The sequence below is a fragment of the Myotis yumanensis genome, unplaced genomic scaffold, assembly GCF_028538775.1.
Source record: "Myotis yumanensis isolate MYYU_CA2020_CCGP unplaced genomic scaffold, mMyoYum1.0.hap1 SCAF_1, whole genome shotgun sequence".
Lineage (NCBI taxonomy): Eukaryota > Metazoa > Chordata > Mammalia > Chiroptera > Vespertilionidae > Myotis > Myotis yumanensis.
The window spans coordinates 44,708,991-44,727,502 of record NW_027223752.1 but is presented as its reverse complement, the minus strand read 5'-3'; the positions used below and the strand labels follow the sequence as shown (position 1 = coordinate 44,727,502).

The 18,512-nt window shown below is 39.8% G+C and overlaps 2 protein-coding genes across 3 annotated transcripts in view; one reads left to right on the top strand and one right to left on the bottom strand.

Annotated features, from left to right (window-relative positions):
- The window catches only part of SOCS4 (suppressor of cytokine signaling 4), a 35,309-nt gene that overhangs the window by 8,071 nt on the left and 8,726 nt on the right, over positions 1-18,512 (top strand). The gene's annotated exons all lie outside the window — the stretch shown is intronic.
- Positions 12,844-13,315, bottom strand: LOC139013181 (ubiquitin-conjugating enzyme E2 L3-like). 2 transcript variants are annotated; one of them, XM_070419357.1, is made up of 2 exons: positions 13,283-13,309; positions 12,844-13,186 (listed from the first exon to the last, which is right to left on the bottom strand). In XM_070419357.1, exons 1-2 carry the CDS (start codon positions 13,307-13,309, stop codon positions 12,845-12,847), a joined length of 369 nt encoding a protein of 122 aa, XP_070275458.1. In that variant the 3' UTR covers position 12,844. The 2 variants fall into 2 exon arrangements, with proteins under 2 accessions (XP_070275458.1, XP_070275452.1); XM_070419351.1 differs by having other exon boundaries at positions 12,844-13,315.

Below are 18,512 nucleotides of genomic sequence, written 5' to 3'. Positions count from 1 at the left end.
AGTTCTCTCCAGCTAGCATTCAGCTTAGTTTTTCTGTATTTTAGTTGTAATTCCAGTTTGGTCCTGGAAGCATGTTAGTGTAGCATCGACTTACTCCGCCACCATTTTGAGTGTCCTCTTAAGCAGGTTTCTTAACTGAAGAACCTCTTGGAACCTTACATAAAAGCAAATTGTTTTTAGGAAAGTAAGTGAGAAAATGGGAGAAGAGAAGGAGGGCACAGTAATACTAATTGAGTCCTTTTTTTTTTTTTTTAATCCAGTTAAGTCCTGCCTTGGCTGGGTAGTTCAGTTGGTTAGAGCATCATCTCAATACATCAAGGTTGTGGGTTTGATTCCTAGTCAGGGCACATGCAAGAAGCAACTAGTGAATCCATGGAACAGCAAATAAATATTTCTCTCTCTCTCTCCCCCTTATCCCTTCCTCTATAAAATAAAAAATAAACAAAAATAATTCCAGTTAATGTCCATGAGCCCTGGTAGCATGAAAAAAGGAGACACAGTCGACCCTTGAACAACACAGTTTTGAACTGCACAGGTCTACTTATATGTGGATTTTTTTTCAATAAATATATTGGATAATTTTTTGGAGATTTGTAACAATTTGGAAGAACTCACAGATGAACCACATATCCTAGAAGAATTGAAAAATTAAAAAGTTAGGGATGTCATAAGTGCATAAAATATATATAGATACTAGTCTATTTTAACTTCTACTACCATAAAATATACACACGTCTATTATAGAAAATTAAAATTATTTAAAACTTTCACTCACAAACATTTACAGATTATACATGATGCCCTTCACAATGGAGAAATAGAAGCAAACAGATGCAGTATTAAGTCATAACTGCATAAAACTAACTGCAGTACATACTGTAATAATTTTATAGCCACATTCTGTTGCTATTGTGGTGAGCTTAATTGTGAATAATTGCTTAAAAGGCTGTGTGATGCTAATCATCCCACTGTGATAAGTTTGTCTTTCCAGTAAATTCTGTATCATAGTAAAAAGTGATCTCTCATGGTTCTTGATATTTTTCACCATATTTAGTGCAATACCATAAACCTTAACAACTTGGTACCCATATGAAGTGCCACTAGTGATCTTGGAAGTGCTCCAAAGAAGCAGAGAAAAGTCATGACATTAAAAGAAAAAGTTGAATTGCTTGATATGTATCATAGGTTGAGGTCTGCAGTTGTGGTTGCCTATCATTTCAAAAGAAATGAATCCAGTGTAAGGACTACTGTAAAAAAAAGAAAATAAAATTTTGAAGCTGTAGCTGCTGCTTACACCAGTAAGCATGAAAATCTTGCACTTTTTGTGAGATACTTTTTTATCTTGTATTGAAAATGCAGCTTTTATGTAGTATTGCAATAAGAAAGACATACTTATAGACTCTAATATGATTGGAGAAAAAGAGAAGTCATTATATAACAACTTAAAGCAAAAGGAAGGTGAAGGATCTAAAGCTAGAGAACTTCATGCCTGCAAAGAATAGTTCGATGATTTTAGAAAGAGATTTGACTTAATAAATATCAACAGGAAAAGCGGCTTCTGCCAACCAAGAGACAGACAAGTTCCCAGAGGCCATTAAGAAAGTAATTGAGGAGAAAGAATATCTGCCTGAACATATTTTTAATGCAGAGCTAATAGACACCACACCAGAGAAATTAATAGAAGATGACTTGATGGAGGTAAGTGTTTCCAAACCAGGACCAGATGATGAGGAAGAAGATGTAGAAGAAACAGCACCAGAAAACAAAATGACGTTAGACAGTCTGGAAGAAGGGTTTTGATTATTCAGAGTGGCTTTTGACTTCTTTTATGACATGGACCCTTCTATTATACAGACACTGAAACTAAAGCAAATGGTGGAAGAAGGTTTGGTCCCTTATAGAAATTATCTTTAGAGAAATGAAAAAGCAGAAATATCTGACAGAAATTACAATGTATTTTCATAAACTTACACTCAATGTGCCTGCCTCTCTTGTCTCCCCTTCCACTTCCTCCACTTCTGCCTCTGCCACCCCTGAGACAGCAAGACCAACCCCTCCTCTTCTTCCTCCTCCTCAGCCTACTCAACCTAGAGACAAGGATGAAGATCTTTAAGATGTTCCACTTCCACTTAATAATGAATAATCATCATGTTGTACAGTTAATAAACTTATCTGTTGTGTGTGCATGTGAAACTCTACTGTATGGCTAGAATTGTTAGAGGCGTTTTTTATGCATCATCATTACCTAAATATTCATTGTGTAGAACATCATGTGCAAAACTTGTATTGTGAAGGGGGTGGCCGTTCCTTACATAGACATAGGTGAATGATATTTAACATAAAATTAATAATATGTTAATTTTCTAACTGCTTTATAACTTGCCTTCCAATAATTACATTACTGTACAGCATGCCTCTCTCACAATTGGAGAAACTGTTTATCAGCCTATCATCACAAGTAAGTGGTTTTAAAATATACATAACAATGTTTCCAATACTGTATTATAAATATGACTGTAATGTTATATGCCATAAAAATTTTATAACAGTTCATTCATTAGTGTATAGGCTAGGGTACCATGAAGTAATGGTATCAATTAACACAAGACTACCATAAAGCGATCATATTGTGACTTCTTCATTGTCAGTGCATGAATCATTATATCTGTAAATAAATATGAATTTCTTTTAACATCTTTTCATTTTTTATGTCTGGTGTTAGTAATACTTATATAATATCTATGATTTTTTTTTTGTATTATATAAGATCATATTGATGTCGGTACTGACAGACAATTCATTTTGTAAGTGGATGACATAAACTTAACAGTATCCATAAATACAGCACAGTATTATAAATGTATTTTCTCTTCCTTATGACTTTTTAAAAAAATTTTACTTAATGCTTTGAGAGAGAGAGAGAGAAACATTGATTTGTTGTTCTACTTACTGATGCATCCATTGGTTGCTTCTTTTTTGTTTGTTTGTTATTCCTCACCCAAGGATATTTTTCCATTGATTTTTAGGGAAAGGGAAAGACAGAGAGAAACATCAATGTGAGAGAAACACATCAACCAGTTGCCTCCTGCACAAGCCCCAATAAGGGCCCAGGGCAGGGAGGAGCCTGCAACCAAGGTATGTGCCCTTAACTGGAATCAAACCTAGGACCATTGGTCCACAGGTCAACACTCTATCCACTGAGTCAAACTGGCTAGGGCAGTTGCTTCTTGTATGTGCCCTGACCCAAGATCGAATCTGCAACCTTGGCATATTGGGATGACTTTCTAACCAACTGAGCTACCTGGCCAGGGCTCTTTATGACTTTCTTAATAACATTTTCCTTCCTGTAGCTTACTTTATTTTTATTACAAGAATATAGTATACTAGAGGCCCGGTGCACGAAAATCGTGCACTTGTGGGGAGGGGGTTCCCCAGCCTGGCCTGTGACCTCTCACAGTGTGGGACCCCCACAGTCAATCTCCCCAAAGAGGTAGGCCCCGCCCACCTATCCAGGGCTCCTTGATGGATTGCCCCAAAGAGGGAGACTGGAGCCGGGTGTCCCACCCCCAGAGTCGCCACGCGAAGCCGCCAGGACCCAACTCCGGCATCACCACAGGGAGCCTCGGGACCCCTGGCGTCGTCTCCCTGCCGCGCACACAGCGTCAAGTCCCCACCTACCCACGTGCGCCCTCTGCGCACACGGACTCCTGGTGATGGATTGTTAAGGCGTGAGGGCATGACGACCACATAAGCTTTTATTAGTATAGATAATACATATATGGTATACTAATACATAACACCATAACATACTACTGGGGTTCTTTTTCCGGCATTAAGAAGGGTTCAGCAATCTGGAGAAAGGCTGTGTGTGTAACCATAAAGAGTCCAGAGACAAAGCATAATTTTGAAAGGCATTTGGGGGTCAGAGGAGCTTAGCTAAAAGGAACTAAGATCTCCTCATCTCAGGACCCCATGCTTTTTATTAACACAAATTGTCCTGAGGCGAGGTAGAGATATACACTTCAAAGGGTCAGGGTTTCTTATACAGAGTCCATTGTCAGATTAGGGGAATTAGCCTACGGCTATTCCGGTGTTTGGCCAGTAGGAGGCAATAACATGTAGATTAAGATGCCCTGAGCTGCAGTCACTAATCATCCAAGAGATGCAAATCAAAACAACAATGAGGTACCATCTCACACCTGTCAGACTGGCTATCATCAACAAATCAATAAACAAGTGCTGGAGAGGATGTGGAGAAAAAGGAACACTTGTGCACTGCTGGTGAGAATGCAGACTGGTGCAGCCACTATGGAAGACAGTATGGAGTTTCCTCAAAAAACTAAAAATGGAACTCCCATTTGACCCTGTGATCCCACTTCTAGGAATATATCCCAAGAAACCAGAAACACCAATCAGAAAGGATATGTGCACCCATATGTTCATAGCAGCACAATTCACCATAGCTAAGATCTGGAAACAGCCTAAGTGCCCATCAGTAGATGAATGGATTAGAAAGCTGTGGTACATCTACACGATGGAATACTATGCTGCTGTAAAAAAGAAGGAACTCTTAAGATTTGCAACGGCATGGATGAAACTGGAGAGCATTATGCTAAGTGAAATAAGCCAGTCAATGAAAGAAAAATACCACATGATCTCACTCATTCATGGATAATAAAGACCATTACAAACTTTTGAACAATAATAGATACAGAGGCAGAGCTGCCTCATACTGATTGTCAAACTGCAGCGGGAAGGCCAGGGAGGGTTGGGGGGCAGGAGGGAGGGGGGTAAGAGATCAACCAAAGGACTTGTATGCATGCATATAAGCATAACCAATGGACATAAGACACTGGGGGTTAAGGGAGGCCAGAGGATTGTCAAGGGCGGGGGCGGGGGGGGGGGGGGAGGACACATATGTAATACCCTTTGTAATACTTTTAGCAATAAAAAAAATATATTTTTTTTTTTTTTAAAAAAGATGCCCTGAGCTGTCTGGCAGCAAACAATCATCCCTTTTCAGGTTTGGAGAAATGCCTTTAGCCATTCCCAACAGGTGACAACATATGTGACTCAGCCCTTGTTGAGTCCACAAGTTTCATCAACCTTTTGATGAAACTCTTGAAATTATGACATGCTAGAATTGGCTTCCGGCACATATATTATAATATATATTATACTAGAGGCTCAGTGCACGAAATTCATGTATGGGCGGGTTCCCTAGGCCTGGCCAGTGATCAGGGCCAATCAGGTTCCCAACTCCCCACTTCTCCACCTCCTCCTTCCCTTGCTGCCCACATCTGCTGCCACCCACCCCCAGTTCCCTGTCCCAGACCGGGGCCCGGCCCTGATCGGGCAATCAGGGCCTGCCAGCCAGGGGGAGGGATGGGTTGAGGGACCTGGGGGGTTGGCTGCTGGCCCCGAGGAGGGAGCCAGCCCTTGGTCCCCCTGGGGAAAGGGGCCATGTCCACTGCCACCCACGCCGGTTCCTAGTCCCAGACCGGGGGCCCGGACCCAATCAGGCAAATCGGGGCCTACTGGCTAGGGGTAGGGATCAGGAGGTTGGCTGGCAGGTCCTATTGGCGATCAGGGCCTGCGGGCTGGGGGCAGCTCCTGCATTGAGTGTCTGCCCCCCGGTGGTCAGTTTGCGTCATAGCAACCAGTCATTCCAGTCATTTTATTGTAACAGTCACTTAGGCTTTTATATATATAGACTAGAGGCTCGGTACATGAAATTCATGCATGGGATGGGGTTGTCCCTTAGCCCAGCCTGCACCCTCTCCAATTTGGGACACCTTGGGGGATGTCCAACTGCCGGTTTAGGCCCAATCCCACAGGAATCGGGTCTAAACTGGCAGTCAGACATCCCTCTCACAACCCAGGACTGCTGGCTCCTAACCACTCCCCTGCCAGCCTGATCGCCCCCAACTGCCCTCCCCTGCCAGCCCGATTGCCCCCAACTGCCCTCCCCTGCCGGCTTGATCGCCCCCAACTGCCCTCCGCTGCAGGCCTGGTCGCCCCTAACTGCCCTCCCCTGCAGACCTAGTCCCGCCCCCCCAACAGCCTTCCCCTGCTGGCCTGGTTCCCCTAACTGCCTTCCCCTGCCGGCCATCTTGTGGTGACCATCTTGTGATGACATCGTGGCGGCCATCTTGTGACAATGTTGTGCGACGCCACCTAGGCTTTTATTATATAGAATAGTACATATAACATACAAAATGTGTTAATTGACTGTTTATGTTATCTATAAGGCTGCTGGTCAACAGTAGGTTATTAGGAGTTAAGTTTTTGGGGAACCAAAAGTTACACACAAATTTTCAGCTCTGTGGGGATCAATTCCCCTAATCCTCACATTGTTCAAGAGTAAACTATACTTTAAAATAATACTGGAAAATGAACTATATTGTTTTTGTAATCAGAAAATAATTTTTAGTTAAGACATTTTTCTCACATGAGCAAACCCATTCCCATTTTTCATAGTTTTTCGTTATCATTCCAAGAAATTCATTTTTTTTTCTACTACCCAGTATATTCCATTTGTGGAACCTAAATGTTTCCATAGAATCCAACATAAATATCTATATCTATATAAATATATAAAAGCCTAATATGCAAATCAATCAAATGTCGGAACAACAGTTCGCTATGACATGCACTGACCACCAGGGAACAGACGATCAACGCAGGAGCTGCCCCCTGGTGGTCAGAGCGCTCTCACAGGGGGAGTGCCACTCCGTTGGAAGCCAAGCTCATGGCTGGCAAGCACAGTGGCATTGGCGGGGGCCTCTCCCACCTCCACGACAGTGCTAAGGGTGTCCAACTGACGGCTCAGTCAGACATCCTCCAAGGGCTCCCAGACTGCAAGGGTGCAGGCCAGGCTGAGGGACTCCCCACCCCACCCCCACCCCCAGTGCATGAATTTCATGCACCGGGCCTCTAGTCAGACTATAATCAATTATCAACAACTAGAGGCCGGGTGTACAAAAAATTTGTGCACTCGAGAGGGTCCCTCAGCCCGGCCTGTGCCCTCTCGCAGTCTGGGACCCCTTGGGGGATGTCCACCTGCTGGCTTAGGCCCGCTCCCCAGGGGATCAGGCCTAAGCTGGCAGTCAGACATCCCTCTGGCAGCCCAAGAGCCCTCGGGGGATATCCACTTGCCAGCAGGGAGCAGGCCTAAGCTGCAGTCGGACATCCTTAGCGCTGCTGAGGAGGCGGGAGAGGCTCCCACCACCACCACTGTGCTGGCAGCCATCAGCCTGGCTTGTGGCTGAGCAGAGCTCCCCCTGTGGGAGCGCACTGACCACCAGGGGGCATCTCCTTCATTGAGCGTCTGCCCCCTGGTGGTCAGTGTGTGTCGAAGTGACCAGTCATTCTGCTGTTAGGGTCAGTTTGCATATTGCCCTTTTACTATATAGGATAGAGGCCTGGTGCATGGGTGGGGGCTGGCTGGTTTGCCCTGAAGGGTGTCCCGGATCAGGGTGGGGATCCCGCTTGGGTGCCTGGCCAGCCTGGATGAGGAGATGATGGCTGTTTGCAGCTGGTCATACCCCCTTCAGGGTGGGGGTCCCCACTGGGGTGCCTGGCCAGTCTGGGTGAGGGGCTGAGGGCTGTTTGCAGCTGGTCATACCCCCTTCAGGGTGGGGGTCCCCACTGGGGTGCCTGGCCAGTTTGGGTGAGGGGCTGAGGGCCGTTTTCAGGCTGGCGGGTGACTGAAGCTCCCAACCTCTCCTTTTTTTCTGTTTTTTTTGTTTGTTTTTTTTATTCTGGGATTTATTTACCTTCTATGGCTGTCACTGGAGTTGAGAGCCAGCTTTGGCTCTGAGGCTTGCCTCCAGCTCTGAGACCTCAGCTGCTGAAAGCAGGTATCTGGGTTTGTTTGGCTTCTATAATTGAAATACTGTTGCAGCTACTGCTCTGAGGCCCAGCTGGCTGAAAGCAGGTCTCTGGGGTTTGTTTAGCTTCTATAATTGCAACATTGTTTCCTAGAATGCAGCTCAGAGGCCGGCAGCGGCAGGCGGGGAACCTTGGCTTCCTCCATCACTGGAGCAAGCAAGCCTCCTGTTCGCTTCAGCTGCCTGGCTGCCGGCTGCCATCTTGGTTGGCAGTGAATTTGCATATCGCCCTGATTAGCCAATGGGAAGCGTGTCGGCGGTACAGTTAATTACCATGTTCATCTATTCTTAGATAGGATAGTATTCTTTATAGGATCGAATTTATTTTAACAGTATTAACATGAATTTTGGTTTTAGGTGTACATTACCATTGTAGATCTATTAGTTCAATAAGTAACTAATATATACAATAATAATCCCTTATCCAACATCATAGAGGATATAAGTGAATTTTCTAAATAAAGTTTAACCTTTAATTATGGGATTTTTAATAGTTTCTATAGAAATCTTAAATTTAAATCACCTTCCAGGCCTCAATATAACTAATTAGATGTTATTTAAATCTTTTATTAGAGTACAGTGGTCATGTTGGGTATTCATTTTATTATCACTGTCATTGCAGTTGGTGCTAGAACCACAGATCAAATGGCTACTAAATCTGGGAACTTGCTTTTTCAAAAAAGGCTTTTCTGTAAACTTGCTTTTTAGACATTTGCCTCTGGCTCATTAAGAAATAATGTTTTTAAAAGATGTCACTGTGTACTCTGCAGAGAAATGTCACTTAGCTGCCTTCATAAAGAATTAATTACTGAATCAGGAGCCAAAGCAATTTTCTCCCAAGTGATTTTTTTTTCTTATTTATTTATTTATTTATTTATTTATTTATTTTTGGTTAATCCTTGCCTGAAGATATTTTTCCATTGATTTTTAGAGAGAGTGGAAGGGTGGGAGAGATAGAGAGAGAGAAATATTGATGTGAGAGAGACACATCGATTGGTTGCCTTCTGCACACCCTAACCAGAGCTGGGGATCAAGCCTGCAACCAAGATATATACCCTTGACCGGAATCAAACCCAGGACCCACAGGCCAATGCTCTATCCACTGAGCCAAACCAAAAGAAAAAAGAAAAAAAAAGCTTTTTGCAGATACCAACAAAGATCTTTGATTTATCTGCACCTTTCAAAGTATTTTTTATTTCTGTACTATAAAAAATGGTAGTAAAGCCATCTTCTTATCATTTTGTATCTATACTTCTTCACACAAGATCTAAAATGATCTCTGTAGCATACATTTTTTAAAACAGTTACTGTCTCAGTAATTGTTAAAATGTTTCCTGTACCATAAAGTGATCAATTTTGTTTTGTTCTGCCTTTCTTCCTTTTTTATTTTTTGAAAAGCACTTGTGAGCACTTAATGAATTTCCTTCAGTGTGGCTTCAAGCTACTAGGACACACTTCCCCACCACCTCACCCCCAACACCTTTAATCTTTTCCTCAGCTCTTCTGCTGAAGAATTTGGCCTTCAGGATGACAGGCTGCTTTGGGAACTTTCTCTTCCCCAGAACTTGTAGTGGTCTGATCTCACCATGTCAATGATAGGAGCAGCTACAGTCTTGTTTTGCCAGCATTTACCTGTGCCTGCTCACTGACTAAGCTCCACAGTTTATCACGGTTGACAGTTGGGCAGAAGCTCTGGTTCCTCTTTATGTGGTAGTGCCGCATACCAACTTTCCCAAAGTAACCTGGGTGATACTTGTCAAAGTTTATCCTATGATGATGCATGCCACCAGCATTACCTCAGCCTCTCAGGTGCTTCTAATACAGTCATGTGGCTCAGGTGGCCAGGAAGTTTCTCGGTCTTCTTCAGTCACTAGAGGGAGTCCTCTTCAAAGTTGTGCTAGCCTGCCTTTCTTAATAGATCTGCTAAGTAGCTTCTAAAACAGCTGTGGGCAAACTACTGCCCGCGGTCTGGATCCGGCCCGTTTGAAATGAATAAAACTAAAAAAAAAAAAGACCGTACCCTTTTATGTAATGATGTTTACTTTGAATTTATATTAGTTCACACAAACACTCCATCCATGCTTTTGTTCCGGCCCTCCGGTCCAGTTTAAGAACCCATTGTGGCCCTCGAGTCAAAAAGTTTGCCCACCCCTGTTCTAAAAGCTACCTGTTACCCCAGTAAAATTCATCAAATTTAGAACTTGTCATTTTGTAAAAGAAAATTGTATAACTCATCTTAAAAATTCAAAACTTATGTAAATATTTTGCCCTGAGATAATTAGCAAACCTTGTGTGTTATAAAATTTCCATGATCATGTTTATTTACAAAGTATTATAAAAATTCTCTTATTTAAGATTATATATTCCACAAATCTATTCAGCAACATGCAAGCAGTTGTGGTACACTGAAAAGTGAATAAAGAAATGGAGAGGGCGAAATCAAGTCTTCAGCTTTTTGGAACTCCAACTCTTACCTCAGAAACAGCACACCATCTGATAATGAGTTATTGGAACATTGTAAATCATATATCCAATATTTATAAATTTTAATTTTTCTAACTTTTAGAGAAATATAAATGGAAAATAAACATTATTCATATTTTGAAAACTACAACATTAAGTGATATTTTGGCCCGTATATTGATATGCTATGTCTTGGCAAATCACTTTTTGCCATAACAATTTTAAAAGGTAGGACTTCTGAAGCATGAACTCAGTTTTCTAGCAAAATAATAGCCTTGTATAATTTATATAAGGCTATAATTCTTAGATGCAAAAAGATAAAAGATTTTCTGTGCATTAACTCTTTGAGTACAGGTAAATATGTGGAAAATTTAAGGTAATGATATTTTTCACTTTATTTTATGGACACCTGCAGCACTAGCACATGTAAGAATTGTTAACCTGAAATCCAGAGATGATTGATTGATTGGTATCTACTATATACAAGTTGGTAAGCCTTGCCAAAGTAAACCTGTAATGTTAGCATGTAAATATTTATAGTTATCTGGGAGAAAATGTCAGATTGCTTTGTACCTTTATGGTCTATTAAGTTTTGGCATATTGATTGTTTTTTACTTTGAAGAATTAGTTATCCTTCCAAAAATTATATTTGATCATAAACTATGGTTTGCATTGGGCTGGAGACAGATATTCTGTGATTTCTTCACTATCAGTCTAAAACTGGTTTAGATGCTTTAAATATGTTAACATTTATTGAATACATAACACATTTAGAATCTGAGGTGAGTACTTTATATACATTATTTTATTTAATCCCCAGCAGCCCAGTGAAATAAATACCATCAGTACCTCTTCTTTACAGAGAAACTAAGGTGTCTGAGTCATATGGCTAGTATAAAATAAACTGGATTCAAACCATATTTTTAATGCCTGCTGTCACTGTGTTGTAGAACTGCATCCTTATCATATACATGGATAGAGATACTGAAAATGTTAAAAATTGTTACTGAATGGTAGGATTATGGATAGTTTTTACATTTTTCTTTACAATTTTGTCTACCTTGGGTTTTTCACAGTGAGTATGAATTACTTTAAATTTATTTCATTAAAATGACATATGCACCTAGCTTAAAAATTAAATTAAGCTAAAAAGCTTAGATAAGCTTAGGAACACTGCACTTCTCTCCTGCCCATCCCAAAGGCATCTACTTTAAAATTATTTAACTGTTTTTCTGATTATTACCTTTGTGTTTCTAAATATGTTTATACTTTGCTTTCTTGATTCATCAATTATTAGACATTATCTTATGATGAGTTCTTCTTATGATACATGAGGATTTACCTCTATTTTAGTCTCCTCTTACCATTCTTTTATTACAGTTACATCACAATGTTGGTGACTATAAATATCGTTCACTGCTGAGCCATGTTTGATAATTCTATTTTATTTCTTGTATGTTTTCATTTTTCTGTAATCAGTAATTACCCAATTCTTTTTCTATTGCTTTCTTCTCAGTTGAATTTTCCAAGTCAATTCTATTTTTTTCACTTAAGATTTTCCACCTTGGAGGCTATTATCCTTGTGTGTATATATGAATGACTTGCTCTCTAGCAGCTCTGAATACCTTCCTCTCTCCTATGTTAAATACCTATGTCCTGTGTTGCTTTCTTTGTTTTGAATTTACACCGTAATTTTAGAAGAGCACATTATCCAGTATGAGGTAAAATTGTTGACACTTTGCACATCTGAAAATGTTTTTATTTTATCCTCATATTTGATTGTTTGGCTGGTTATCTCTTCAAGGTTGGAAACTAGTCTCTAGCTTCCAGGGGTACTGAAACCAAAGGCCATTTTAGTTAGTCCTTTGACTATGACTTTTCTCCCTCATGAAGACTTTACTGGGGCAGGAGGCTACTTTTATTTAGTTATTTACTTATTATTTTATTTTATTGTGTTAAAAACACTTAGCATGAGGTTTATCCTCTTTAACAAATTTTTAAGTATACAGTACAGTATTGTTACCTATAAGGTAGAAAGAGTTTAGTATCTCCTTAAGGATTCTAACATTTTAGAATAATGTAACTTTACATGTATTCCCCCCCCCCCAGCATTACTGAGTGCTCAGTGGGCTCTTTCATTATAGAGGCTTATGTTCTTCTAATACATTTTCTTTGATAATTTTCCCCATACGTTTTGTTATTTTCTATGAAAAGTCTGTATTGATCCTCTATTTTTTTTTTTTAGATTAAAACAGTGAGTTTTAAACAAAGAAAGCAGAACTAGAACATCTTAAATAAATTTTAATCCTTTCTTTACAGGTTACCTAGACCACTTTGGATTGAGAAAACTGTAGGAAGTTAGTAACTGCCACAAGCGAACGCCAGGTGGGGGCCCGTGTCCATTTTCCACAGAGGCCTGCTGGGCAGAGTGTCTGAATGCGCTGCTCAGGGTCTCTGCTCACACTCCCCGGAATCAGTCGCGGCAGATTTTAGTCCACAGGTCGCTTTTCTCCATATTTCTTTGTAAACTCTTCGGCATTCTTACAGAATTTTTTACGGTCCTTAGAGTATTCTTCAGCTAGGTCAGCCCGAAGCGGGTGTTCGGTCTGGGGGTCGTTCACCAGTGCAATGAGGGACTGGATTACTTGGTCGGTTTTGGTTGCTGGCTTCCAGTTTTCAGCACTAATTACTGGCAGGCAGACCTGCCCCTTTTCATCGATGTTGGGGTGATAGATCTTTGTTTTAAATGTGATCGTTGGTGGTTTGAATGGGTACTCCGCTGGAAAGCTGATTTCGATTCTGAAGGCCCCCTTATCATATGGAGGGTTGTCAGGAACAATAAGCCCTTGCCAAGTCAGTAAATTAGCTTCATCAACCTGGATGTTACGGAAGTTTTTCATTCCACATTTGCGGATTTCTTCAAGCTCCTTCATCAGCCTCCTGCTGGCTGCCATCTTGGGTCTGGTGCTGTTGCTTTCCCAGGGTGCACTGCGGGCGGCTGAGGTCCCTGCGCTTTCTGATCATCTAATTTTAGCTTTCTTGTCTTAACCACTATTTTCTTATTTTCTAATATTTTCTCAACTCATCCTCTAACTTTCTTATTGAGTATTTTATTTCTGCATTCGTGATTTTAATTTGCAAACCCTTATACTCTGATTGTCCTGCACCTTCTCTTAGTCATTCTTAGGTGTAATATCTTCTCTTAATTTGGAAGAAATCAACTTTATTTTCTGTTCCTTTTATGGTTACTGTCTTCTCCAAGTTCCTTATGTTTTAGTCTCCGTTGTTTATGTTACAGGCTTTCTTCAAAACTGGTAACCTGTGAGCATTCATATTCTAGAGTGAATGAAGCCCAGCAATGCCTGAAAAGCTGCGTATGAGTCGGCGGGGCTTGTGGACTGGAGAGGTTCACTGCAGGTTTGGCTGGACTTCCAGCTTTTTATTAGTGCTCCAGGTAGCAGCACTATAGGTCTTTTCGCTTTGGCCATTCTGTTTCTTTCTGCTAAGGGAATGGGGAACTTTCATTCTGATTTTAGTCCGAAGCCTCCCCTCTGTCCTTGCTATGTCTGATATCCAAAGTCCCAAACCTCTCTGGTTCAGTTTCTCCAAATAATGTCTCATCTACTCTAAGTGGCGGAGTAAGAACCATAGAGATTTAATTGCTGTCATGCAGATTTTCAAACTAGCTCCCCATTTTCCACCCTGTTCTCTACCCACACGTTCTGTAGCAGATATCTTCCAATTTCATTGAAGATGAGATTTGTTTTTATTTCTCATTTATAATGGGGGGGGGGCAGCTACTTTCATTTCAAGGGGAAATCAAGTTACACTACTCATTAAGAAATATAGCCCTGGCCGGTTTGGATCAGTGGATAGAGCGTCCGCCTGCGGACTGAAGGGTCCCAGGTTTGATTCCGGTCACGGGCATGTACCTTGGTTGCGGGCACATCCCCAGTGGGGAGTGTGCAGGAGGCGGCTGATCGATGTTTCTCTCTCATCAATGTTTCTAACTCTCTATTCCTCTCCCTTCCTCTCTGTAAAAAATCAATAAAATATATATATTTTTTAAAAGAAATATAGTAATGAAAAGCAGCAGTTATAACTAAAGGAAGCATTATAATCAGTAAAAGATTTTATAGAAAACTTGGTTGTGTTTGAAGGCAGAGAAAAATTGAAGTAGGTAAAGGTGGGAAATGTTATCACGAGTAGAGGTTAGCCCTGGCTGGTGTGTCTCAGTTGGTTGGAGGGTGGTCCCATACACCAAAAAGTGGCAAGTCCTATTCCTGATGGAGCCCATGTGGGAGGCAACTGACTAATGTTTCCCCCGCCCCTCTTCCTTCCTCTAAAATAAAAATAAAATAAAGAATAGAGGTTAGAAAGCTTAGCTGTGATGTAGAACTGACACAATTTTGAGGTAGCAAGAGGGCAAGATAGAACTCACACCCAATGGAATAGAGATGGTCATCTACTTAACACTACAGTGTCGGGTGAATTTCCCGCCAAAATATAAGATGGCGCGGGCAATTATTTAGGTTTCCCGCGCAAAATCAGAGTTAGTTTAAAATGCCTATATCTTTTGAAGTATGGGTTCGATTGAAATGAAATTTTCGGTTTCTTGTGTAAAAAATGAAAATTTATTCAATCACAGACATTTTTTTATCTATTCAGTACATAAATAATTCGATATATATAAACTAAATACGAAAAACCCAAAAAATACTTATTACCTAAAAATATACACATATTTTTAAAGTTTAAAATAAAATTTTCATAATAAATCAAAACAAATAGAAATTAATAGTTTTTTAGCATATGATATTTTTCAAAACACGCCCCTTTATGTAGAGGTATATTGCAAAATTTGCACATGTAGCGTGTCTCACTGCGCAATTTATGAACGGAACATACGCGACACCTTCTCAAAATGTTTTTCTTTTTTCCACTTCCGACAATTGCCTGTAACGTATGCTTTCTCATGTCCATCGATAGCCTGCATGGTGGATCAGATGTAGGTGGTTTAGCCCGCATTCCAGAAGTAGACGGTACTGGTTGAAGGTCTGGAACAATGTCCATGTCCTCTGGAATATCATCCGTCAACCAGTGGATAGCTGTTTGTTTCAAAAACATTTTAAAACCCATTTTTCTTTGCCTCACTGATTTGTAAACTGCATAAGAATTAAATAATGCGCAATTTATCATATACATTGCCAACCTTTTTGTCCATTTGACCGTCCTCCGCAATATCGAATAATATGAAAGGTATTGGTCGGCCCGGTCAACACCTTTCATATGTTTATTGTAGTCAATGAGTGCATTCGGTTTGACAATTTTCTTTTTTGATGTTCTGTCAATATTCTGACTTTCTTCCATCTCCGCAGAATGAATCGAAGAAATCAGGTATACAGGCTTTTTTGATTGCCACACTTGTAACAATATATCATTTTTCCTTATAAATTTTGTTTCACCTTTTTTCAAAGAAATTGTTTGAAAATCTTTAGGTATACCTCGATTTTTCCGGATTGTTCCACATATTCTGAATTTGTTTTTCATAAGTGCTTCACAATTTGCGACGCTATTATAATAATTGTCCATACATATATGGTACCACGAATCAGTGTATGGAGACACTACTGTTTGTATCGTTTCCAATAATCGCTTTCCTTCGCCGCAATAAATTTCCATGTTACAGATATATCCTGTATCACTTTCGCACAACAAACGAACCAATATTCCATATTTAACGATCTTGCCAGCATTATATACCCTAAAGAATAATCTTCCCCTCCAAGGTACGATCCCTTCATCTAGTGATAATTGCTGATGAGGTTTGTAAATATTTATAAATTTAGGCACAAAATAATCTAATACTGGTCTCACTTTGCAAAGTCTATCTGATTCATTTACGATATCCGCATTATTATTGAAGTGCCAAGCTTTCCATATCTGTCGGAACCTGTCTCTCGTCATCGTTTTACCAAAATATGGCGTCTCCGTCCATGGCTCCGTGGTCCAATAGTCATCTCTTCTATCTTTGCGCACCTGTCCCATGAGAACAATTAACCCTAAAAACTTCTTCATCTCTTGAGGGGTTATATCTTTCCACTTTAGGCTTTCTTTTGAAAGTTTGAAATTATTCCTATTTTGATTATAATACCTGTTTGACTCCTCTACAAGAAATTCAAAAAAATCATCTCCGATAAATAATTTCACGGCATCTTCTATATTATTTATAACAGCATCTGTGTTTAATCCTTGATGCCCTAAAAAATCTTCTAAGACCGGTGGATTATCAACATGCGACCATTCTTCTCTCCCGCCTTCTATATCTGACTCTGAGTCAGAGCTGGAGCTCGAAATTCTTCGTCGCCTCAATGTCCTGGGACGCACCATTACTTCATCATCACTAGAATCTTCATCACTTGTACTCGCATTTTCAAGATCGCTATCACAAGAATAATTGGACAACTTGTCTGCACAAAACTCATCATCACTATAGTCTGAATGCTGCGACATTCTAGGTTAAAGCAAATAAAAATAATACTAACTGAAAATAGCGGTACTCCGATAGATATCTGATATAAAAAAATAATTATTATGCGAACACTTTGCGGAACGATTTTATTTTATTTGGTTAAAAAATTCTATATGAATGTCTTTATCACAATATATTTAAATATTTAAACACGTAATAATATTCACAAAACTCAAAACTAAAGACGTCTGGACACAAGAAGTATTTCTCAATAACTATTCTCTTTGCATGGTGAGATATCCAGGGATATCGGTTATAAAATGAGAAAACAATACATTGGTACCCTAACGGTATTGTACTCGACCAGCGCCATAAAGTGTTCTCTACTTACAAGGGATTTTTATGATACCTATTACCCCAATGGGTATGAAACGGTTCGCATACGCAGGTAGGTATCTTTGTGAACGGCAAACAAACAAATATTTGGTAATACGCAGTTACAATCGGCCCGAGTTTACACGTTTCCCGCACTCCACCGCAAATCTATATGAACCGAGTTAAGACGGCTCCCGCGGAGTACGCGCAATTCACGCGAGCCGACTTAACTCGTTTCCCGCAATCCAAGTGTTAATAAACTGCTATTTTAGTACTTTTTTAGTAAGTAAAAAAAAAAAAGCATTTCAAACCTTAAATGATAAGTTTTCCACATTCTTGTGCTGAGTTAAAAATTTGAAATTATGTAATATTAACAAAAAAATCTGTATGGCACTCTTTTTATTATTTTTTATCTTAAAAAATATATTAGAGTATAAGCTCTTAGGCAGTAACAGAAGTGTCTCTTCTAATCAGTGACTTCATTTTCTTCAGTTTACTTTGTTGCTTCTGCATGTTTATTTTTGTTTAGTGGAATTTAGTCTGTGAACAGCCAAAGCATACTGTTGAGTGTAATTTTGGTGTTTGTGATGTAAGTGATGATGTTTCTTTCAAAATTAGATTTTAAATATTTTCCCCTATGGACTTTAAATGATTATATATCCATGAGTTTACGAAATCAAAACAGTAAGTATAATACTAGATGCTATTCAGTGTTTAGAGATGCAGTACTTTATATAGCAAATCTGTGTCATCAGTTCACACTTTAAGCATGTGACAATCATTTGCCACTGCAGATGCTTGGTTCAAACCCTACTGCAGGGGTCCTCAAACTACGGCCCGCGGGCCACATGCAAATACAAATATTGTATTTGTTCCCGTTTTGTTTTTTTTACTTCAAAATAAGATATGTGCAGTGTGCATAGGAATTTGTTCATAGTTTTTTTTTAAACTATAGTCCGGCCCTCCAACGGTCTGAGGGACAGTGAACTGGCCCCCTGTTGAAAAAGTTTGAGGACCCCTGCCTACTGCTTTAAAAGGATTCAAGTGGCTCTAAACATTTACTTAACTGCTGGGATTATTGATGTTCCTCTGACATAATCAGAAACTTAATCATAATTAGAATGTTGAGTGTGATTTTCTTAGTCACAAAATTCAACTTTAATTTCAAAACATTTGAAATTATAGAACCCTTCCCTCCAATTCTGGACTTAAATCTTATTCCACCTAAGAATAACTAAGTAAATTTCATCTATGGCCAATCATTAGCATTAGTCTTAACAAAATTCAATATTTTACATTGTAAATTTTAG